General features: G+C 46.0%; 3 protein-coding genes across 5 annotated transcripts in view; 1 reads left to right on the top strand and 2 right to left on the bottom strand.

The window, feature by feature from the left end:
* Positions 1–15,272, top strand: part of LOC107983708 (zinc finger protein 665-like) — a 97,584-nt gene that overhangs the window by 55,487 nt on the left and 26,825 nt on the right. For 2 of the 3 annotated variants that reach the window (XM_062972781.1, XM_062972782.1), the window contains exon 3: positions 6,780–7,292. Coding sequence is in view for 1 of the 3 variants with exons in the window: in XM_062972782.1 (XP_062828852.1) it covers positions 6,780–6,850 (71 nt within the window). In the remaining 2 variants the exon portion in view is untranslated. Of the gene's footprint in view, positions 1–6,779; positions 14,211–15,272 lie in introns of those variants that run through there. The other variant, XM_016998342.2, reaches the window with a different exon arrangement.
* On the bottom strand, positions 1,808–7,669 carry LOC134296830 (zinc finger protein 850-like). The gene is made up of 2 exons (XM_062972721.1): positions 7,515–7,669; positions 1,808–5,045 (listed from the first exon to the last, which is right to left on the bottom strand). The coding sequence occupies exons 1-2, from the start codon at positions 7,546–7,548 to the stop codon at positions 3,016–3,018; spliced, it is 2,064 nt and encodes a 687-aa protein (XP_062828791.1). The 5' UTR covers positions 7,549–7,669; the 3' UTR covers positions 1,808–3,015.
* Positions 10,573–11,491, bottom strand: LOC134296869 (zinc finger protein 24-like). The gene has a single exon (XM_062972872.1). The coding sequence runs from the start codon at positions 11,489–11,491 to the stop codon at positions 10,931–10,933; it is 561 nt and encodes a 186-aa protein (XP_062828942.1). The 3' UTR covers positions 10,573–10,930.

Below are 15,272 nucleotides of genomic sequence, written 5' to 3'. Positions count from 1 at the left end.
GGGTTCAATACTGTCTCCCACGCTGTGTAACATCAACATGAAGCCGTTGGGAGAGATCATCTGAAGTTTTGGAGTTCAATGTCATCTGTACGCAGAGGTCTTCCTTGTCAGTCGCAAGGCCAAACAGGGCACAGGGTCACAGCCTGTGTTGGATGGGTTACCTGTCCAAACGTCTCTCCCCTTATGAACCATCTCGGAGTCTAAGACCGTCTGGAGAGGCCCTGCTCTCAATCCCGCCCTCTTCGCTGACATGATTGGCAGGGATGAGAGACAGGGCCTTCCTTCTCGGTAGTGGAAAGGATGGGAAGAGAAGAGAAAAAGGAAGGAAGGGCAAGAGAAAAGAAGGCAAAGGAAGGGAAGGAAGGAAGTGGAAGAGAAAATAAGGCAAAGGAAAATATGGGAAGAGAAGAGAAAAGGGAAGGAAGGGCAAGAGAAAAGAAGACAAAGGAAGGGAAGGGAAGGAAGGAAGGGGAAGAGAAAATAAGGCAAAGGAAAAGATGGGAAGGGAAGAGAAAAAGGAAGAAGGACAAGAGAAAAGAAGACAAAGGAAGGGAAGGGAAGGAAGGAAGGGGAAGAGAAAATAAGGCAAAGGAAAATATGGGAAGAGAAGAGAAAAAGGAAGGAAGGGCAAGAGAAAAGAAGACAAGGGAAGGGAAGGAAGGAAGGGGAAGAGAAAATAAGGCAAAGGAAAATATGGGAAGAGAAGAGAAAAAGGAAGGAAGGGCAAGAGAAAAGAAGACAAAGGAAGGGAAGGAAGGAAGGGGAAGAGAAAATAAGGCAAAGGAAAATATGGGAAGAGAAGAGAAAAAGGAAGGAAGGACAAGAGAAAAGAAGGGAAGGGAAGAGAAGGGAAGGAAGGAAGGGGAAGAGAAAAGAAGACAAAGGAATATATGGGAAGAGAAGAGAAAAAGGAAGGAAGGACAAGAGAAAAGAAGACAAGGGAAGGGAAGGGAAGGGAAGGGAAGGGGAAGAGAAAATAAGGCAAATGAATATATGGGAGGAGAAGAGAAAAAGGAAGGAAGGGCAAGAGAAAAGAAGACAAAGGAAGAGAAGGGAAGGAAGGAAGGGGAAGAGAAAATAAGGCAAAGGAAAATATGGGAAGAGAAGAGAAAAAGGAAGGAAGGGCAAGAGAAAAGAAGACAAAGGAAGAGAAGGGAAGGAAGGAAGGGGAAGAGAAAATAAGGCAAAGGAAAATATGGGAAGAGAAGAGAAAAAGGAAGGAAGGGCAAGAGAAAAGAAGGCAAAGGAAGGGAAGGAAGGAAGGGCAAGAGAAAAGAAGGCAAAGGAAAATATGGGAAGAGAAGAGAAAAAGGAAGGAAGGGCAAGAGAAAAGAAGGCAAAGGAAGGGAAGGAAGGAAGGGGAAGAGAAAATAAGGCAAAGGAAAATATGGGAAGAGAAGAGAAAAAGGAAGGAAGGGCAAGACAAAAGAAGGGGAAGAGAAAATAAGGCAAAGGAAAATATGGGAAGAGAAGAGAAAAAGGGAGGAAGGGCAAGAGAAAAGAAGGCAAAGGAAGGGAAGGAAGGAAGGGGAAGAGAAAATAAGGCAAAGGAAAATATGGGAAGAGAAGAGAAAAAGGGAGGAAGGGCAAGAGAAAAGACGGCAAAGGAAGGGAAGGAAGGAAGGGGAAGAGAAAAGAAGGCAAAGGAAAATATGGGAAGAGAAGAGAAAAAGGAAGGAAGGGCAAGAGAAAAGAAGGCAAAGGAAGGGAAAGCAAGGAAAGAAGGAAGGAAGGGCAAGGGATGGAAGGTAAGAGAAAAAGGGAAGTAAAGAATGGCAAGAGAAAATAATGATGATGATGATGATGATGATGATGATGATTAATCTTTATTTATATTCTGCTTTTCTCCCTCACTGGACCCAAAGCGGCTTACAACATATTAAAGTCACATAAACACCAATCAGAGAAGATCAATAATATAACCATAATAGGATAAACAGATTAAGAAAAACAGTTACAGTAAGCATTCAAGTTCATAAGGCATCAAATGAGACATATATTGGACTCTACTCCAGTCCATAACATATGATAGGCAAAGGAAGGGAAGGCAAGCGAAGAGAAAGAAAACGCAAGGAAAGAAGGCAAGAGAAAAGAAGGCAAAGGAAGGGAAGAGAATAGAAAAAGGAAGGAAGGGCAAGAGAAAAGAAGGCAAAGGAAGGGAAGAAGAGAGAAGAGAAAAAGGAAGGAAGGGCAAGAGAAAAAGGAGGGAAGAGGAAGAGAAAAGAAGGCAAAGGGCAAGATGGGAAGGGCAGAGAAAAAAGGAATGAAGGACTTGAGAAAAGGCAAAAGAAGGAAAGAGAAGAGAAAAAGGAAGGGCAAGGGAAAAGAGGGTAAAGGGAAGGAAGGGAAGAGAAAAAGGAAGAGCAAGAGAAAAGAAGGCAAAGGAAGGGAAGGGAAGGTTAGACGGCAGACCGTATTTTAGTTCTTGTGAACCACTGGTAGTTCGTGGACCACTGGTTGGGAACCACTGTCTTAAAGGGAAGGGGCCCACTCTGGATCCCTCCCATAACGGCTATTTACAATATGCAAACTAACCATTCCCGACTAAAGAGGAAAACGGAGGATGTTTCTGTAGGGGAACAACGTTCACAAACTGGACATTTGCAACCAAGGTGGAAATGGAGCTGGAAACTAAGCCCAAAGGAACAAGTGATGGAATTACATATGGTTTATTTCTTTTCAGATGAGGTGACATGACAATCATATTTAACCCTCTGAAGCAGTGGTCCTCAAGCTGTGGGTCCCCGGGTGTTTTGGCCTACAACTCCCAGAAATCCCAGCCAGTTTACCAGCTGTTAGGCTTTATGGAAATTGAAGGCCAAAACATCTGGGGAACCACAGGTTGAGAACCACTGCTCTGAGGGATTGTCACACAGAGCTTGCTTTCTGCTGCTCCAGAGAACAGGACCTCCAACTTAGGGATTCAAATGACAAGAACGGGACTCCACCAAATCTGACGCAGAACTTCTCAAAGGGTCCTTTTGAAATCAGACATTTTCCCACAATGGCTGTTTTTTAGCCTGTATGTGTTCTCTGGTGCTGGTTAAGGGATGAAGTCCGAGTAAAACATTTTCCACATTCAGGGCATTCGTATGGCTTCTCTCCTGTGTGGAGTCTTTTGTGCCTCACCAAGGCTGAACTGAAAGCAAAACATTTCCCACACTCCTGGCATTTGTATGGCTTCTCCCTGGTGTGGACTCTTTTGTGGCTCAACAAGGCTGAACTTTCAGCAAAACATTTCCCACACTCCTGACATTGGTGTGGCTTCTCTCCTGTGTGGAGTCTTTTGTGCCTCACCAAGGCTGAACTGAAAGCAAAACATTTCCCACACTCCTGACATTGGTGTGGCTTCTCTCCTGTGTGGAGTCTTTTGTGCCTCACCAAGGCTGAACTGAAAGCAAAACATTTCCCACACTCCTGGCATTCGTATGGCTTCTCCCTCGTGTGGACTCTTTTGTGTTTCACCAAGTGTGAACTGTAAGCAAAACATTTCCCACACTCCTGGCATTGGTGTGGCTTCTCTCCTGTGTGGAGTCTTTTGTGGCTCATCAAGTTTGAACTGTCAGCAAAACATTTCCCACACTCCTGGCATTTGTATGGCTTCTCTCCTGTGTGGAGTCTTTTGTGTTTCACCAAGTCTGAATGGGAAACAGAACATTTCCCACACTCCTCACATTTGTATGGCTTCTCCCTGGTGTGGACTCTTTTGTGGATCAACAAGGCTGAACTGTCAGTAAAACATTTCCCACACTCCTGGCATTGGTATGGCTTCTCTCCTGTATGGAGTCTTTTGTGCCTCACCAAGGCTGAACTGAAAGCAAAACATTTCCCACACTCCTGGCATTCGTATGGCTTCTCCCTCGTGTGGACTCTTTTGTGTTTCACCAAGTGTGAACTGTAAGCAAAACATTTCCCACACTCCTGGCATTTGTATGGCTTCTCTCCTGTATGGAGTCTTTTGTGCTTCAACAAGTCTGAATGGGAAACAGAACATTTCCCACACTCCTCACATTTGTATGGCTTCTCCCTGGTGTGGACTCTTTTGTGGATCAACAAGGCTGAACTGTCAGTAAAACATTTCCCACACTCCTGGCATTGGTATGGCTTCTCTCCTGTATGGAGTCTTTTGTGCTTCAACAAGTCTGAATGGGAAACAGAACATTTCCCACACTCCTGGCATTTGTATGGCTTCTCTCCTGTATGGAGTCTTTTGTGCTTCAACAAGTCTGAATGGGAAACAGAACATTTCCCACACTCCTCACATTTGTATGGCTTCTCCCTGGTGTGGACTCTTTTGTGGATCAACAAGGCTGAACTGTCAGTAAAACATTTCCCACACTCCTGGCATTGGTATGGCTTTTCTCCTGTGTGGAGTCTTTTGTGGCCCACCAAGGTTGAACTGCAAGCAAAACATTTCCCACACTCCTGGCATTGGTATGGCTTCTCTCCTGTGTGGAGTCTTTTGTGGCTCACCAAGGCTGAACTTTCAGCAAAACATTTCCCACACTCCTGGCATTTGTATGGCTTTTCTCCTGTGTGGAGTCTTTTGTGGCCCACCAAGGTTGAACTGCAAGCAAAACATTTCCCACACTCCTGGCACTGGTATGGCTTCTCTCCTGTGTGGAGTCTTTTGTGTTTCACCAAGTCTGAACTGGCAGTAAAACATTTCCCACACTCCTGGCATTGGTGTGGCTTCTCTCCTGTGTGGATTCTTTTGAGCCTCACCAAGGCTGAACTGGAAACAAAACACTTCCCACACTCCTGGCATCTGTATGGTTCCTGACCCATGTGAAATTTCTTGTGTTTCACCACACATTTTGCAGATACTTTCCCTTTAAGATGGCTTTTCCCAACATCAAGTGTCTTGTGAAGCACAAGTGCCATATTTTGGGTAAAACACTGCCCACATACATTGCATTTGTCGGGCCTTTCTCTGGCAGAACCTCCATCTTCTCTGTGGGCTTGCTGGTCTCGACGAAAGGCCCAGTTGTGTCCCAAATGCTTCCTGTACTTGGTGCATACATGGCTCTTCTCCCCGTTATCTACTGTGAAGAAGAAGAACAGAAACAATCGTTCCTCAGTGTGAGTGATAAGGAAGTGGGATAAGAAGTGGACTGAAATGAGCCTCAAAACAACATAGACATGGAGGAAAAGAAGATATGCCTGTTGTCCTTTCCCCTCCCCTTGTTCAGTGAAGATGGACCCTGGTTGTCTGCCTGGAGCCTCTAAGAGAGAGATGAGTAACATACGCTCCAGAGGCTCCCTGTTGCTCAGCCCAGCCCGGTTGTTTATTCCGTCTCCTTCTCTCTGGGGAATGGATGCCTTTTCCCTTCACATCCAAATGCTTGCCTTTTTCTCTAGCTTTAGACTTTACCAACTACCACCCATTTCACCATCCTTCCCTCCTTTTTCTTTCTCTCCCCCAATCCCAGTTCTCTTTTCCCATGCTCCCTTAAGATTGGATTTTTCCGCTCCAACGTAGAAGATCCCATACCTAATTTCAGAGTAGAGCAGAGTCTCGATTATCCAACATAAACTGGCTGGCAGAACATTGGATAAGTGAAAATGTTGGATAACAAGGAGGGAAAGCCTATCAAAGGTCAAATTACATTATGATTTTAGAAATTAAGCACCAAAGATCATGTTTTACAACAAATTGACAGGAAAAGCAGTTCAATACATGGTAACATTATGGAGAAATCACTGTGTTTAAAAATTTAGCACCAAAACATAGCAATGTATTGAAAGCATTGACTACAAAAAATATTTACTACTAAAAAATTGACTATAAATACAGAATTGCATAAAACAACACTGTCGGAAGTTAAATTTCTAAAAAGTTCAGTCTTGTGAAGATTTTTTAAAATCTGTGACCCTTGCCTGCTTTTCCGACGATTGCCATTTCTCTTCTGCCAAGTCTCGCCATCTTTACGGCACCATGATGTCGATCCCCGTTGCTTCTTCCTGTTGCTCGATGTGTGTCATTGTGGTTTCTAGAACCCTAACCCTATCCTTGTGTGAGATTCTGAGAGGCTCCACAGTTGATGCTTGATCAACCATTCTCCGGCCCCTCTCTCCAGCCAATCTGCTTCCTCCCTCTCCTTGCCTCTCACACAAACACTGAGAGAGAGAGAGAGAGAGAGAGAGAGGGGCTTCGTGTTATGGTTGAGCCTTATGGCTCCGATACTGGGAGACGTGGTTGTAAGAGTCCTCGGGAGTCAGACTCTCTTGAGGAGCGAGAAAGGAAAAGGCTGCGGGACTTATTTGCAGAACCAGCTGACGAAGACTCCTTTGAGGCTTTTACCGAGGGAATGGAGGAAGAGATGGTTAGCTCAGAGGAGGATGATATGGAATGGACTCATGTGAGGGAGGATTTGGGTGCCACCGGCAATGATAGTATGGGAGGCGACTGGGGGGTTGCAGGATTAGACCCGTGGACGAGCTGGAGGGATGGGACGGGATCCACAGCTGGGGATGCTGTGGGGCGTAGTCAAAGGTGTTTTAGCTCTGATGAGGAGGATGATGATGAGGCACCTGGAATTAGGGTAACAGCTGACAGCGATGAGGAGTTGTAAACTGGCATAAAATGGGGTTTAGAATCCAGGGCTAATTGCGTTGGGCAAGGTAATCTGGACGGACGCTTGGGCTTTTGTTTGGGAACTTCCTGAAGACGGGTGTGATTCATTTGCTGAATACGTAAGTTACCAAGGACACTGGGCATAGACGGCGGGAGGAACTGTGTGGGCTTTTCCTGTGCAACTTGTGTTTAATCTTAATAGCTTGGACCTCCGTCGTCTTTTTGACGGACATTAATTGCCTACTCTGGATTGACGCTGGACTGACTGACTGACTACCACCTCGGACTATCCCTTCTGTGATTATCGGTGGAACTGGTGAACCAAAGACGTCTGTACCTGGCCTTCGACCTTGGACCGGATTGGGACCCTGCTGACCGCTTCTGCCCTGACTGATGTGTTTGGACCCGGAGTTCGCTTGCTGCACGGAGGAGTAACAACTTAGTTATTCAACCACAGCTGTTGAGTAGCAGAGAGGAATCTGCTGCCGGTTATTTACGTTACATTGAATCTTTGTTTACCAGCTTTTGTTTGTTTAAAGTGCCAGGCTGAAGTAAGCATTTTTGGTTTAACCCGGATTAAACTCCTGTTTAATCCGGTTTATCTTTTGAACCGTTTTTTAGTATCTTTTCATATTGAAGGCGAGTGTTTGCCTAGCCCTTTGTCTTTTACGGGCATTTTTGGTTCTGTATCTTTAATAAACTGTGTTGAATCTTATCTGGTGGCGTTCTGTCTGTGACACTTCGATTTGACCCGTTATGGAAATCTTCCCACTTGAGTCTGAATTGGTGCTAATGTTATATTATTATTATTATTATTATTATTATTATTTCATATATTTCTAAGACAAGCCCTGCCTTGCAGACCCTCAGTGACTGTGATGATGTAGGCTAATACTGCCTTTTGAAACAGAAATCCCCATCAGTGAGGGAGCCTTACCGAGAGAGTCCACAATCCCATTCATCTCCTCCATGACCTGCTTGTGCAAGGCTTTCTGGTCCGGATTCAGGAGAACCCACTCCTCCAGGGAGAAATCCACAGCCACGTCCTCAAAGGCGATTGGGCCCTGGTGGAAGAAGAAAAAATTCCCTTCTCACATGTCAAGGAAAATAATGACAAGAAATTCTTTAAAGTAGATTTACATTTCTGTTGGTTGTTTGAAAAGGAAAGGGCGAAGGCCTCCATGACACAGTTGTAAGCTTTCTAGAGACGACGGGTTGGTCACAGTCAGAACCATTTCTTAATTGATATGTAGAATCAGGAATGGAATCTGAGCATGTTCCAGCCCAGAACTGGACACAGTATTATTCCAGGTGAGGTCTCGCCATAGCAGAAAGAAGGTCACCTCAATCTAGACACGATATTCCTTGGGATGCAGCCCAAAATCTCATACTCTTTTCAGCTGCTGCATCACATTGTTGGCTCATGTTCCACTTGTAGTCCTCTAACATTCCAAGATCCCATCATATGAATGACTGTCAAGCCAGGTGTCGCCCATCCTGTACCTGTGCATGGCATTTTTATCGTTCCTAAGTGTACTACCCTACATATATTCTTGTTGAAATTAATTAGGTTAGTTTTGGCCCAGCTCTCCACCATGTTCAGGCCATTTTGAATTCTGATCCTATCTTCTAGACTGTCAGCTATACCTGCTAATCTGGTGTCATCTGAAAATATGATACGCATGTTGAGCAGTACTGGGCCCAGGACAGAGCCCTGCGGCACTCCACCCTTTGTCGCTCAAACCATTACAAATCCACCGAACAGGAGTATTATCCAGCCCACTTTTTACTAGTTGTTGGTAAAACCATGGAAGGCTTTTCCAAAGGTCTTACTGAAAGCAAGAGGTGCTACACCCACTGCATTTCCTTAATCTACCAAGCGTGTAACTCTACTGAAAAACACATTAGTCTGGCATGACTTGTTTTGGAGAAACCCATCTTGCCCTTCAGTGATCACAGCCTTTTTTCTAAGTGATTCCAGACGGCCTTCTTCATGATCTGTTCCAACATCTTCCCTGTTATTTAGGTCAAGATAACAGGCAACTTCAATGCAAGGGTAGGATCTAGTTTGGTAAATGTGTTGAGAGAAGAGGGCCTGGAGGAAGATCCCTTCAACTCTCTCCTGACACCAGAAGCCCGACACTCTAAGGACCAAGCGTGCAACCAAGCCAGAAAGAGCCTGACCAAAATGGCCACGCAGCTCAACCTGTCCCGGCTAAATGGACTTACTCAGTTTCCTAACTCTGGAGAATATACATTGGTCTCACCAAGGAGCTCTGGTGTCATAGACTATCTTCTGACTTCACTCTCCATAGCTAGCGACAGTCATTCATTTGGTATCGACAATTCCTTGCTTTAGTGATCATCTATCTCCCACTTCCCCTGGTTTTGGAGAGAAGCAGCACTTCCCCACCTGGACAAGCCTACCCACAATACACCAGGCTGAAGCGGAACCTTAAGATGAAGGGGGTGTGCCTAGATATCTTGAACTCTTAGGAAGTGTTGTCCATAGAAACTATGATCATTGAAATCCCAGATTTCGAGGAGGCATCACCGGGTTTGAATCCCTTATAAAACCTATCCTTTAAAAATTATACGATTGGCAAAGAATGCCGAGGCAACCCAGGGTCAGACCCAAACATTGGTTCGATAAAGAGTGCATAATAGCAAACAAACAGATCCGCTCCCTCTATAATGATAATTGATCCACATCAAACTATCCCCTCCTTATAAACATTCGAGAGTCTAAACAGCTGCTCCAACTGCTTATGGGCCAGGTCAAGATAACTGGATGGTCATTGTTAGGGGACCTCTTTTTGGTCCATTCTTGGAGACAGAGACAACCTTTGCCTCCTCTAGCCTGCTGGGACTTCTCCTGTTCCCAAAAATGAACAAAGAGGATTGACAGTGGTTCTGAGATTACTGCTTTTAGTTCAATACTCTTGGGTGTAGTTCACCTGGCCCTGGAGACTTGGATTCATTGAGCGTGGCCAGGTATTCCTGGATCACTTCTTTACCCATTTTGGGTTGCATTTTCCCAATTTCTCCATCTTGCTCAGGTAGAATACCGATTTCCTCTTGGGAGAAGACTGAGGCCATGTTCTAACTCTTCCCTATCCCTGGTTTGCATCTCACCACCTTCTCCAGGCACAGACCCTACTCTTGGCTCATTTCTTCTTCTGACCTCATTTTCTGATTTAGATGGTTAGGCCTTTTCCCGACTTATGCAGTTTACTCGTTTACATTCTTTGGTGATCCCCTCTTTCCCATTTCTTGTACATGTCCCTTTTGAAGCTTAGCTCCGTTGAAAGTTCTTTGAACATCCATTCTGCTTTCTTTAGTTTTCTCTTCATTTTTCCCCCTCCTTGTTGCAAATGTTTGCAATTGTGCCTTCAGTATTCCACTTCTAAGGAAAAGTATTTAATCTTGTCTGTTTAAACAGATATTTGCTGATTAAGCCTGGAACCAAAGGCACCCCGGCAGGCCCAGTCCTCCTCTCCCAGGAATCCTTCTGCTCACCTGACTCAGTCCCACTCCATCGCAAAGGGGGAGAAACGACTGAGGATTCAGCAACAGCATCATTCCAGACCCTGGAGAGAGAGCAAGGGGTGGAAAGCTGGTCACAGAAACAGGCCTCAGAGGTGACAATTGCAGTCCTATAAAGAGACCGATGAGGAAACGGCCCTAAGAACACAGGCGCATTCAACAGCCCAAGAAGATGTACAATGTGAGGGTTTAGGACTTGATCTCACAAGCCCTGCTGTGAGAATGTTCAACTGAAACTAGCACTGGGCTTGGTGTTTCAATTGACTAAAGTGATTCTTTGCTGTCTGTTTGTCTTCCAGCTCAGTTTCAAGACTCATCTTCGCTTAGGGTCCCACCTGGGAAGACACTGAAGGCTCCATTTTCAGCCCTATCACAAGAAAGAAAACTACAAATCAAACTGAAATCACACTGTTAGCAACCCAATGCGTACATATAACAACAACAACAAGTCCAACAATAATTTAATTTATTTATCATCCCCCTGAAGCACAAAACCCCAAAACTCCCAGAAGAGTTCCTTCTCACCCTGCAAGGCGGCAGCCCCGTCTCCTTCCCGCTTCAGCTCCTTCTGCCTGAGACTCTGGGTGGTGTCTGGTGGAGATTCCTCTGGTGCAGGGACTTCCATGGAGTTATTATTATGGGCCTGGAAGAGCACAGAGCATTCCAGAAGGAGTTTGGGAAAAGTTCAGAAATATCACAGACCTCTAGACCTTTTTGGAAAGAATAACTCTGAGATGGCAACCTAGTTTGGAACCAATGCCCCCCTCCCCCTCCCATCATTGTCTATGTTCTATCTTGAGCAGAGCATCAACCAAGCTGAGGGTAGAGATGGAGGGGCAGAGCAGGTGGGGAAAGAGGCCGAGGGAGCAGGGCCTTGCTTATCCCCCACATCGGTCCCATCTTGGAAGAAAGGCAGGATGTACGTTCAACCTGTCCATCAGTCCCCAGGTTAGTGAAACCCAGAGGGAATGCTCTCACCTGTCCTTCCTGCTCCTTGTCCTCGGCCCGACTCAGGAGGAAGCCTTCTGCCAGGGCCACCGCCTGGGAACAGGTCTCTGCCCCACACTCTCGGACCCAGCTCCCCATCTCTGGGGGCAGGATGCTCAGGAACTGCTCCAGGGTCACCAGGTCCAGCACCTCGGCCTTGGTGTGCTGCTCTGGCTTCAGCCACTGGCGGCACAGATCGTGGAGACGACTGCAAACCCCTCTGGGTCCTTCACCCTCTTGGTAGGAGGACTGCCTGAAGCGCTGGCGCTGTGTGTCCGAGCTGTCAAGGTCCACACTCAGGGACTCATGTCTGGTTCTTTCCCAGGATTCCCCACTGCCCCCAGGTCCTCCTTCAGGCCCACGTGAGTTGGGTCTCTCCATGTTGGAACCACTCTGGTGAAGAACCCAACCGTACCCAAGATGCTTTTCCTCCTCTTCTTTCTTTCAAGGGAAGGAAATCCCTCCACAGGCTCTACTCCGAAATTCTCATCCCAAAATCACATTTCCTCTCTGAAAGAAAGGCAGAAAGGTTGTGGGACCAGGCTTTTGAGCAATAGTAGCAGCAGAAATGACAACTATATGATCCAAGGTATGATGACAGACCCGGTTTGGACTTGAGAATGGGAAGAGCTCTGGTAAAAATGACTAAAATTTACAAGGAGTCACACAATTAAATAAAATTTCAACAAAATGATACATAGATGGTACAAAACTCCAGAAAAACTCTCAAATACAGACACACACACACATGTTGGGACTTGCCCAAAAGCTAACGAAATTCTGAATAAAAATCCACAGAGACATGGAAACTATTCTAGAGTAAAAAATCCTACTAAGACCAGAACCTTTTCTACCGGGAAACATCAAGAAAGACTCTTTCTTTATATGACAACAGAAGCAAGAACTGAATACGCAAAACTATGGAAACAAGAAGACATGCCAACACCAGAAAACTGGACAACAAAAGGTTTCGAAATGGCCAAAAAGGACAAACTAACTTTAGCTGTACAACAAACAAATACACAGAAACTTCAAGAAGAATGGAAACCCTTCATTGAATTCATAAAGAAGCAAAGGAAGATGACCACGGCAGGATCTGTTGACTAAAATATTATTAATAGTATACAGTTACATTTTGTACTATCTCTAAACTCTTTATTCAAGAGACTTTGAATAATTGACCTATCAACACTCTTTGATTAGAATATAAAAGGTTGCAAGCCTTGTTAATTAGATATTTTAGAGCGACACACATATATACAAATACATATTTGTGTAGTATTTAAATAAAAGAAGAAAAGATAACAAACATTGTGAATTATCACCCAGTCAATACTAATTTACTAAGAAATGGAATGGATATTTTAGATCTATATGGCAGTCGTTATAATGAGATGAAATACATGCAAAGAACGGGAAAAGAAGGCGGGAAGGAGACCGGGTAGCGTGGGAAGGCAAGACTACTGGTTCTGTGTTTGTTTCTGCCTCAGAGGACATTTGGATCTTCCAAAATTTTAAGCCATGTGTCTAATAGTAGGGCTTGGGTTAAAGATATGGATGCAATCGCTATAACAACAACAAGGCTTCTCTTCCCCCCTCCACCCCCTTCCTCTTCATCAGTTGCACCGTAGACATTGATATAGTTCTTTTAAAATATATATACAGTAGAGTCTCACTTATCCAACACTTGCTTATCCAATGTTCTGGATTATCCAACGCATTTTTGTAGTCAATGTTTTCAATACATCGTGATATTTTGGTGCTAAATTCGTAAATACAGTAATTACTACGTAGCATTACTGCGTATTGAACTACTTTTTCTGTCCTATTTGTTGTCTAACATGATGTTTTGGTGCTTAATTTGTAAAATCATAACCTAACTTGGTGTTTAATAGGCTTCTCCTTAATCTCTCCTTGTTATCCAACATATTCGCTTATCCAACGTTCTGCCGGCCCGTTTATGTTGGATAAGTGAGACTCTACTGTATATTTAAATATACACCATTGGTTATACTGTGGACCCATAATATTCCATACATTTTTGCATCCAGTGTTATTTTCACCCTTTTATATTTACTTGTATTCCCCCCCCCCTCAAAGGCCATGTCTTTTCTCCCTCCTCTTCTGTCCCAATTTCCTCTCCTCTCGTGGAGGCCATTTCCCGCCCTTCTTCCTGAATCCCCTCCCAATCCCTCTTCTCCAGACACCCACGGGAACCCCTCTGTCTCCCTGTCCCCCTTGGAACCGTGGTGACCGGGGTCGTGGCCTGTGTCCCGGGGGGAGGGCCGGAGAGGGAGGGAGGGAGGAGGAGGCCTCGGGACCAGACTCACCGGGAGAGAGAGAGAGAGAGAGAGAGAGAGAGAGGGAACCTGTGGGCCTGAGTTTGGCCTCTTCACCGGCCAGGACTGGGCAGCAGCAGCACTAGGGAGGGAAGGCGCCGGCGGGTCTGCCTGGAGACTAGTGACGCTGCCGCAGGAGCCCCATTCCCATTGGCGGGTTCCCAGAATGACCGTTAGTGGCAGAACGACGAAGGAAACGGCCAAGGGAGATTCTGCCCGGAGACAGATGACGTCGGAGAGGAAGGCGGATTCCCATTGGCGGATGCTGGGCGTCGTGGAGAAAACAAAGAAGGCGAGTTTCTCTCTCTCTCTCTCTCTCTCTGGAGCTCCAGTGCCGTTCAACTCCCGATTCCCATTGGTGGTTCCGTAGAATGACCGTTAGTGGCAAAATGGCGGAGGAAACGGTCAGGGGAGATCCTGCCCGGAGACAGATGACGCCGGAGAGGAAGGAGGATTCCCATTGGCGGATCCTGGGCGTCGTGGAGAAAACAAAGAAGCGGTCTCTCTCTCTCTCTCTCTCTCTCTCTCTCTGAGGCTCCAGTGCCGTTCAACTCCCGCGAAGCCCCGCCCCTCTATGGGTTTCCTGCCCGCAGCCGCCATTTTCCTTCCGGGCGGACGTCCAGCGAGGGGGCGGGGCTCCGACGACGTCTTTCCCTGTGAGCTCACTTCCGGAGGAGGCGGCGGCGAAGGGGGGCCTTGTGGAGAGAGAGAGAGAGAGAGAGAGAGAGAGAGAGAGAGAGAGCGGGAAGAAGGAGGGAGAGGTGAGTGGGGGCGGGGCTCGTTTCCCCCCCGTTTCGTGCCCCTCCCCCCCCTTCGGCCCGGCCTTTGTGAGGGAGGGAGCGGGACACTCCGAGGCCTGTGGTGCTCTGGGGGCCACGGCGGCGCCTCTGCGCATGCGCCGCCCTCTCCTGGGCCTGCCCTGCCCCTCCCTCCCTCCCTCCCCACGTGACCTGCCTTGAACCGGGTGAAAGGAGATGGTCTGGGCTCGGATCCTGGGATGCAGGTCACGTGGGCCTCGCCTCAGCTGCTCCCTTCTCGGCCTCATGAGACTGGGATGATCCCTTTGGAAAAGCCAGATTTCCCTTTTCCGCCCACTGACTTCTTCTGTGCTGCACGAGAGAGTTTATATGTATTTATTTTATGCATTTTGAATATTTTTTTAATGTTAAACGCCATCAAATGGAACCATATGTTTGTCACTCAGAGTCCCTCTATGCGGGAATGAGGGGGGGGGGATATAAAACAGTAAATAATTTTCTCTTCCTGTCTCCTCTTCTCCATTATCTGACATAAAGACACATGGATCCTTCATCTCTCCAAATGTATGGAACACAATCCTTGTGCCAGAGAAATAGGTTTTAAACAGAGGGTCAGTTCATGGTCCTCAGACTGTTCGGGACTCGGAATATAGTTTGTTGTTCAAGTTGTTTCAGGTTTAGGGCAACCCTAGGGCAACTGTTTCAGACAATTTCCTTGTTAAGATTGAATCCTAGGCAGTTTGACGTTTTCTGTTGAAGTGGGAATGATTGTATATAGAGTTGTTTAAATGTCATTGAGTTATAGTGTTGCAATGTGAGCTGGAGATTGCATCATGCTGTCTGCTGTCCACTATGCGAGTGTGTAAAGCAGGGGTCCTCAAACTTTTTAAGCTGAGGGCCGGTCCACAATCCTTCGGACTGTTGAGGGGCCGGATTATCATTTGAAAAAAAAATACAAGCAAATTCCGATGCACACTGCATATGTCTTATTTGTAGTGCAAAAACAACAACAACAACAACAACAACAATGAAAGAACAATACAATATTTAAAAATAAAAACATTT

Source organism: Anolis carolinensis, chromosome 2 (genome assembly GCF_035594765.1).
Source record: "Anolis carolinensis isolate JA03-04 chromosome 2, rAnoCar3.1.pri, whole genome shotgun sequence".
NCBI classification, from domain to species: domain Eukaryota; kingdom Metazoa; phylum Chordata; class Lepidosauria; order Squamata; family Dactyloidae; genus Anolis; species Anolis carolinensis.
The sequence above is the reverse complement of the archived record's forward strand: the minus strand, read 5'-3'. Positions and strand labels throughout refer to the sequence as shown.